At 28.8% G+C, this 8,498-nt stretch overlaps 1 protein-coding gene across 1 annotated transcript; it reads left to right on the top strand.

The window, feature by feature from the left end:
- The first annotated feature begins 4,183 nt into the window (after positions 1 to 4,183).
- LOC120091762 (pectate lyase-like) lies at positions 4,184 to 6,286 on the top strand. The gene is made up of 4 exons (XM_039049883.1): positions 4,184 to 4,602; positions 4,709 to 5,369; positions 5,463 to 5,705; positions 5,783 to 6,286. Exons 1-4 carry the CDS (start codon positions 4,406 to 4,408, stop codon positions 6,005 to 6,007), a joined length of 1,326 nt encoding a protein of 441 aa, XP_038905811.1. The 5' UTR covers positions 4,184 to 4,405; the 3' UTR covers positions 6,008 to 6,286.
- The last annotated feature ends 2,212 nt before the right edge of the window (positions 6,287 to 8,498 follow it).

Genomic DNA, 8,498 nt, shown 5'->3' with positions numbered 1-8,498 from the left:
TACTAGTTGAGCTAAGTTCTTCTTAACTGATTAGATTGAATTTTTAGTCACACATATGCTTTTAACTTCTTGATAAAAATGAAAATTTATTTTGAGGTAATATTTTTCAGTCTAAATTATTTAAAAGCTGTGATAGATGAACTTAATCGATGTGATATTTTATGTTAATGACATAGAAATTATAGATCATAATGGTTAAAAAGAAGAAAGAAGAATATAGGTTGAAACTAAAGATTCATTGTCTTGGTTTAGAGGGAAAAAAGAGGACTGAGGAGTTAATCTATCTCAAGATGAACCAATATTGCGGGATGAATTTCTATAATAATTACTTGTCATGTTAAATTTTTATTTTTCTTTCCTCTTATGGTAATTGACATATTGCAAATTTTAACGAAAATGATAAAAATAAAAATGAAACATTTTTTTAAAGTATAGAGATCGACTAAAAACTACTCTCTTTTTTTTAAGGGACAAATGGTGACCACATGAGAACAACTTTTTACTCAAATTGTTAAAACATTTCTATATGATTGGATGTACATTATTATAAGGGCAACCAAAATGGAAAGAAGCTACCTCAAATTTCTTTTCAGCTGATTCTTTGGTAATTTATGAAGTTAATTGACCATAGGAAAAGAATATATAAAAATGTTAGTTAAATTATAATGCAAGCATCAATATAGTAACTTCTTGTTATCAGAATTTTTCTTAAGCTTATTCCAAATCCATAGACAATAATCACTTCAAAAGATGAAGAGGTGCAGTTTAATACACTTTATAACTATCATATGTTTTAGGGGATTTTCAAAAATAGAAAAATATGGAAAATTATTTATACAAACTAACACAACTTAATCTTCTTTGATAGAGACTGATAGAAGTCTGTCATTGATACTATGTGATAGACGCTAATATAAGTCTATTAGTGTCTATCGGTGTTTTTTAAATCTATTTTTGTAAATAGTTTGATATTTTTCTATCTATGAAAATTTCTCTATGTTTTATCTATTATTCTTTGTTACTTATTTATTTTTTTTATTTTAAAATACTACATATATAGAGTAGATATTCAAACCTATAATCTTTTAATGGAAGTAAAAATGTCTGAACAAAATATCTTATTAGTCCCCTAGTTTTGAAGAATAGGTATATTTGATTCATAAGTTATCAAAATAGGCATTTTTAGTCATTGAGTTTTTTAGAATATGTGTACAATTGGTTCGTGAGTTTTCAAAATATACCTTTTTAGTTCCAAGTTTTTAAGAATAGGTTTAAAAGGTCCATGAACTATTTTTTTTTTAATTTTTATTCAATATAATTATATGAAATTTTAAATTACAAAAATATGTTTAAAAAATATTTTTCGAGCAGAGAGGTCATTTTCTTAAAAGAAAAATTAATTTTCTAATTTAAAATAATAATAATATATTATTGCAGAGAACTGTTAAACCTATTTTTAGAAAATTAAGGACTAAAAGGGTATGTTTTGAAAACTTGGGACCAAACGCATATATTCTTCAAAACTCGAAGCTTAAAAAGGTAATTTTCCTAAATGTTTTTATTCTCAAAACGGACAACTATGCTTACGTTAGCATATATGTTTTACATTAATTACTATACAATAAGGATCATAATAGATTGACCTACAATCAATAAAAGGTCATGAGTTTAATAAATAACTTAGGACCTGTTTGGTAGACAATCTGAAAATAGAATTTTGAAAACAAGAAATTTAAAGAAAACATAGTTGTATTTCATGTTTTCAGATATGTGTTTGATAGTAGAATCAAAAATTAAATTTCAATTTAATAATTTTTCAATATGTGTTTGAAAATATATTTAGGTAATACTGCATATTAGGTTGAATATGAACCCTTACTAATTAATTTATGAATATTTTTTATATTAATTTTTTTATAATTATTATTTTGTAACATCACTTAATATATAAGATGTGATATATTACATATTATAATTTAATAAAAATAATTGAGCCTATAACTTGAAATAGTATATTTGTTATTGTTCTTAGTATTTTTAATATAATTTTGCATTTTAAAATCTTGCATTCAAATTTTGGATATACTGAAAACATAAAAAAGTTTTTTTCCATAATGTGCACTATTTGGATCACAAAATCTAAAATCAGTTTTCAAAAACAGAATTTAAACTGTCAACCAAATACTATTCGAACTCATTGAACCTGAAAACATAAAATAGAATTTGAATTGACTACCAAACAGGCTCCAAGAGACTTGAATTAATTCAATCCATAGTGGTCACCTACTTTAGATTTAATATCCTATAATGTGATGTTCTCGTAATCTCATTACGGTCAGCTTGAAATAACATGAAAACTTAAAATACAACATTTTATATATACATATATATTAATCTCAACACAAATAAGTGGAGGTGTGAAAGGTGGCGATGGATTTAAGTCTCCTACCTTTTAATTAAAAACATATATCTTAACAAGTTGAGTTATGTTCGAGTTGACCGTTTAGCATAATTCGCCTCTCATCCTAAATTAATTTTAGATTTGATAATCAAACTTTATCATTATAATATGTTCTAATAGATAATATTTTTTAACCTCTTTCAAAGAAATTATATTTTTAATCTTTTTTTCATAATTTTCTTATGAAGTTGACGCCATTGTGGGAATTTGGTACTTATCGCTTGATCAGGCATCTATTTGTGGTATAAATTTTAAGGTAAATTGAAACATTTTCATAATAAAAAAAAAAAAAAAAAAGAAAGAAAAAGAAACTTAAAACATAAGAGAATTTTAAAGATAATGTATATTTGAAAGGTTCATGATTAAGATTTTTTTTTAAAAAAAAATAAATAAAAAAAGAAAGTTATATAAGCGACAATAACCATTAATTTATATTGAATGTATTATTATTATTATTATTATTATTTTAGGAAAATATTGTTCATATTATTATTAATATACATAGAATCAAACTAATTAAATATGAAATTATGTCATTATTAACACAATCTTCATCTCACATCTCTATACTTGAGTCATTCTAAGTCTCACTTAGGTTAAACTATGACTCACCTATAATCTTTTCATCTTACGTATTTAACCAAATGACTTTGGTTCATCTGAATAGAGTCTATAGTTTATATAGAACTTGTTTTATTTTAATAAATTTAGTTACATATAGAAGATTTGTATGGGTGTATTTATAATATTCATAATACACGATTATTTTTATGATGACAGAGTTGCAAAGGATACACATTTCATTAAGAATAGTCATGAATAGCGTTAAAATGAATACATATTATACAACTTAATCTTGACAATCAAATATATGGTTGGGACATAGCTAAATGATCATTAGCATTAGAAACTATTAAATATGTAACGATAGAAACTTATTTTTTTATCGTGGAAATTGAGCTGAAAACATAAAATTAATCAATTGAATTAAATAGTTAATTGAGCCTTTCTTTCCAGTCATATTGTTTATTTATTTGATGTCAACACTGAAAAGTACCATATACAATGTTTTAAAAATATCATGAGAAGACAATATATTTAAAATATTGATCTAAATATAAAAATTTTGAATCTACAACAAATTAATAATATATGTTAAGAGGAAAAAAAAAAACACTAACTAAATCCTCTAAAAAAGTGAGGGAAAAGATTCTTCAATGAAATAGGGCAAATTATCATCCATCCACTAATCTTAAACACACTAGCTATATATGTTTGGGAAAATTGAAACATGTTGTGACATATTAGCATATACATAATTTAATTATGTTATCCATAAAAACTTATATATTCTAACATCAAAATTTCCATAATTTCTATATTAGTAGATTCCTTTTCTGCATTATCACAAATAAATTAGAGCTTAATATTATTAATTAAATTCTATATAAGATGAAACAAATTAAAATGTAAAGAGAGGACAGATCTATTAAATTAAAGAACCAACAGTTTTGCTAAAAAATAGATGAACCCAAAATAATAATAATAATTAAAAAAGAAAAGCTTAAAATAGAAGTCAAATAAAAACTAACTAACTTCCCTCAAATTAGCCTGGAGAATGAATGGTTGTTATTTTTAGCGGAAAAAAAAGGAAAAGAAAAATTCTGAAATTTGAGGCTATAAATAATGAATTGATGAGGGTTTTAGAAAGGGCAAGCAATGTTAACAGCTTAGAAAAATAAAAGAAGAATAAAGAAACTGAGGCTTGGTTAACATTAATTTTGGTCTGGCAAGGTCTTGAATAAACTTAGGTCGTTTACCTATTTGGGGTTCTTTCTTAGACCTTGACCAGCCCAAAAAGCTTGCTTTCAGAAAGAACCTCCAAAAAAAATTAAAAAAGGGTCCATTTTTGCTTGGGTCTTCATCAAGAAGAAGAAGAAGAAGATGGCAGGTTGTTGTAGTATTAAGGTTGTGATGTTTTTGGTTTCAATGGCTGTTCTTATGCCAACTCTAAGAGCTGGCATTGCTGAATATGATGATTATTTGCTCCAAAAGGCTGAAGAAGCCAAACAAGCTGCTCTTGAATCTTTCCATCCTGATCCCATGAATGTCACTGATCATTTCAACGAACATGTTCATTTGTATGTCGTCTACTCTAATCTTTCTTTGATATTTTCATAAAATTGAGACATTGACATTGATATTGATATTGACATTTTGTTTTATTTCGTTTTGTTTCGGATTCAGGGCTTTGGAGGGAATAGAGGGAAGCAATAGCACTAGGAGGAGTCTGAAGAAATATAACGGTCCTTGCATGGCAACAAACCCGATTGACCGATGCTGGCGTTGTGACCGAAATTGGGCCATGAACCGTAAGAAGCTTGTCTCTTGCGTGCTTGGTTTCGGCCGAAAAACCACCGGTGGCTTGAGAGGACGTTTCTATGTTGTGACCGATCCATCGGATAACGACGTTATAAACCCTAGACGTGGAACCCTCCGACACGCCGCTATTCAAAAGCGGCCACTATGGATCATTTTTGGACGCAGCATGATCATCAGGTTGTCCAAGGAGCTGTTGATCACCAGCCACAAGACCATTGATGCTCGCGGTGCCAATGTTCACATTGCCTATGGTGCTGGTCTTAGCATTCAATTTTCCCGGAATGTGATCATCCACGGCCTTCACATCCACCACGTCGTTTCAGCTCGCGGTGGCATGATCAGAGACTCCGCTGACCATGTCGGCCTTCGAACCGTTAGTGACGGAGACGGTATCTCCATCTTTGGATCATCCAACATCTGGCTCGATCATCTCTCTATGTCTAATTGCCAAGATGGACTCATCGACGCAATCCAAGGCTCCACCGCAATCACCATCTCAAACTCTCATTTCACTCATCACAACGACGTAAAGTCTATATATAATCAAATTACTAATTACATTATTACTCTCTAATAGAAGGAAAAAAAAATCCATTCTGACCATTTCATTATTATACAGGTGATGTTGTTCGGTGCAAGTGATTCTTATCAAGGCGACTCAATCATGCAAGTGACCGTCGCGTTCAACCATTTCGGAAAGGGATTGGTGCAGAGAATGCCAAGATGCAGATGGGGTTTCTTCCATGTCGTCAACAACGATTACACTCATTGGCTCATGTACGCCATTGGCGGCAGTCAACATCCCACCATTATCAGTCAAGGAAACCGTTTCATCGCCCCACCAAACCCTGCTGCAAGACAGGTAAAAGAAAAGAAAAGTTGAAAAGGCTCTGATACCATGTTAGAATTCATAAGTTAATGGTGAATGTGTTTGTGCAGGTTACAAACAGAAACTATGCAACGGAGAGTGTATGGAGAACATGGACATGGAGATCGGAAGGGGATTTGATGATGAATGGAGCATACTTCATTCAGTCTGGGAATCCAAGCAAACGAAGGCCATACAGCAGGTTCGATATGATCAAGGCTAAGCCTGGCACCTTTGTTAGAAGGCTTACTCGCTTCTCTGGCTCACTCAACTGTTATGTTGGTCGCCCATGCTAAATCCAACAACCAACCAAATTTAATTTTTATTTCAAGCTTTAATTTACATTCGATGTTCTGCAACAAAAAAAAACATGGCGAAGAATAAGAGAAAGATAGAAGATGATAGAGGATGAAGTATTATGAGAGCAGCAGCAAAAATGGAATCTTTGACAAAAAAGATTAAATAAAAACCAAAGATCAGCAAAAGGGAAAGAACACAGAGATTGATGATCGACAACTTGAAGAAGGCTTGAAGAAGGAAGTTCATTTGTTTTTAATTATTATTTTGTATTGGAGAAAATTATTATTGTTGTCATTTCTAGCAATTATTTGATTATTATTCCCCCTTTGCTGCTTTGGTTATGAGAGATACAATTCCATTTCCTTTTATAAATATTTACCTTTTCTTTTTATTAATCTATTTCATTCCATTGTTTTATCTCTTTCTCACTATAATTTTATTTATTTATTTATTTATTTCTTTTAGAATCGAATTTGTGTTTATTTCTTTAAGTTTGTAATAGATATTTTAGTAGCTGAAAATTTAGTTATGGTAGATAAATTTAAGTATTTTAAATTAAGAAAATAATAATAATAATAACGGATAATTCAACCCAATTTTTTTTAGGGTTGAATTTGGTTGGGTTAATTGGAGACCAACTGAAAGATCTAACCCAAATGAAAATGCTTTTACACTTTCACTCATTCAATAAGACGTTATTAGTAAGTCCATTTTTCTCGATTATTTGATCTTAAAAGATACATGAAACATTTTATTGGCATTTTTTTTAAAGAAATTTTTGTCACCCGTAAAAAAACATTTGAGAATTATCGACCCAAATGAAGAGCTATGAAGAGACTATTTTAGAAAAATCTCCTTTATTTATAATAATCATGTAACCATTAAAGATGTGTCTAAAATTGGCAATCTTTGAACTTATGGTTTCACTTTAAGCTCATGAAGAATGATTGAACAAGTCCCCAAGTCACTCATGGAGCAAGCTTTTTCATACCAATAAATCTAATTATAAAAAATGGAAGAATCCAATGGAAAAAAAACATGATCACACAGAATTAAAAAAAAAAAAAGATAAAAATCTATTTTAGCTAACAAAGTTCTTAGTTTATGGCCTCTCGAAGTTTAGACTTTAGATCATTTTAGTTGGATCTTAGAAATCAAGATGGTGTATCATTTTTCTTAGTTTATAAACATAAAAAAAATATATATATATATGAAAAGAGTGATCCTTTAGCTAAGAAGAAGTTCTATTGAAGAAGTTATGACCAAAATAAAAATGCACTAGTGCACCAATCATGTAGTGTGTGTATGCAATTGTGTAAATACTCAAGATTGTATAATATGTATATAAGAACTCAAATTACATGACCTCTCAAGTTTCATATGCATATAAATAGTTAGTGAGCAATGCACCATATGCTAATGTACACAATAAAATATTTACTCTTTCACCTATGATCGTCTTAGACTTCTATCATTCTTGAATCAAATATGTGAAAATATATCGATAGACATCGTTGATGGGTCTTTTGTGAGAAGGTGGTATGTCTTTGTAGCTTTTTCTATAAAGTATTTGATCACAAGAAGGTGTTTATCAGTTGCTTTTACTAATAGGCGAACAAAGATGGTCATAAAATCCATTACTTCAGATGAATTTTGTGGAACCAAATGAAGAGTTGGGCCTTCTTCAAAACATTACGAGAAATAGGAGAAAATGGCAAAATTTGGGAGTCCTTTGAATTTATGACAAAAATCGAAAATAATAAGAATTTTGATAAAACATGTACTTTTATAATACCAAATTTGCCTTTGGTATGATCGGATAATAACATTTTCAAATATAGTATAATTATTATTAACGTGTATCAATTCTAATTAAAAATACAATGTAAATGGAAAGCGTATATTAATTCTAAATAGAAATATAGTGTAATTATTGTCGCGTGTATCAATTATGAGATTCCAACTAATATTCAAGAGAAAAAGATGACACGACAATTTAATATCACATTTGATTTGACATAACCACTTTTTGAATTTATTCAAAATAAATCAATCTCTAATTTGTATACCTCCATTTTGATTTTAATTTATACTAGATCTTCAAATTTTACATTATCTTATTAATTTTTTTTTTTACTATTTTAAGTTCATATTAATATATTTGATTTCAACTAAGATTTTATTCATTATTTTATACATATTATCATCAAACAAACGGTACATTTCATTCAATTTTTCTCATTTTTCAATTTTTTATCATGCTTTATCACTTATCATCTTATTATATCATTACATCATTTTAAAATTTTTGATACACACTTCATTTTATCAATATCTTAAAAAAAAGTCGATCTTTTCTACAAACAAGTAAGTAGTCATTGTTTTAATCTTTCTATTTTTTGCTATGGCTCTACGACGAGTAAGGATTCTTTTCGACGATAGATGGGATGAAAGTTCATATTATCATGATTACATGTTGTTGAAGCT

Source organism: Benincasa hispida, chromosome 11, assembly GCF_009727055.1.
Source record: "Benincasa hispida cultivar B227 chromosome 11, ASM972705v1, whole genome shotgun sequence".
Classification (NCBI taxonomy): domain Eukaryota; kingdom Viridiplantae; phylum Streptophyta; class Magnoliopsida; order Cucurbitales; family Cucurbitaceae; genus Benincasa; species Benincasa hispida.
This window is presented reverse-complemented; position numbering and strand designations above follow the sequence as displayed.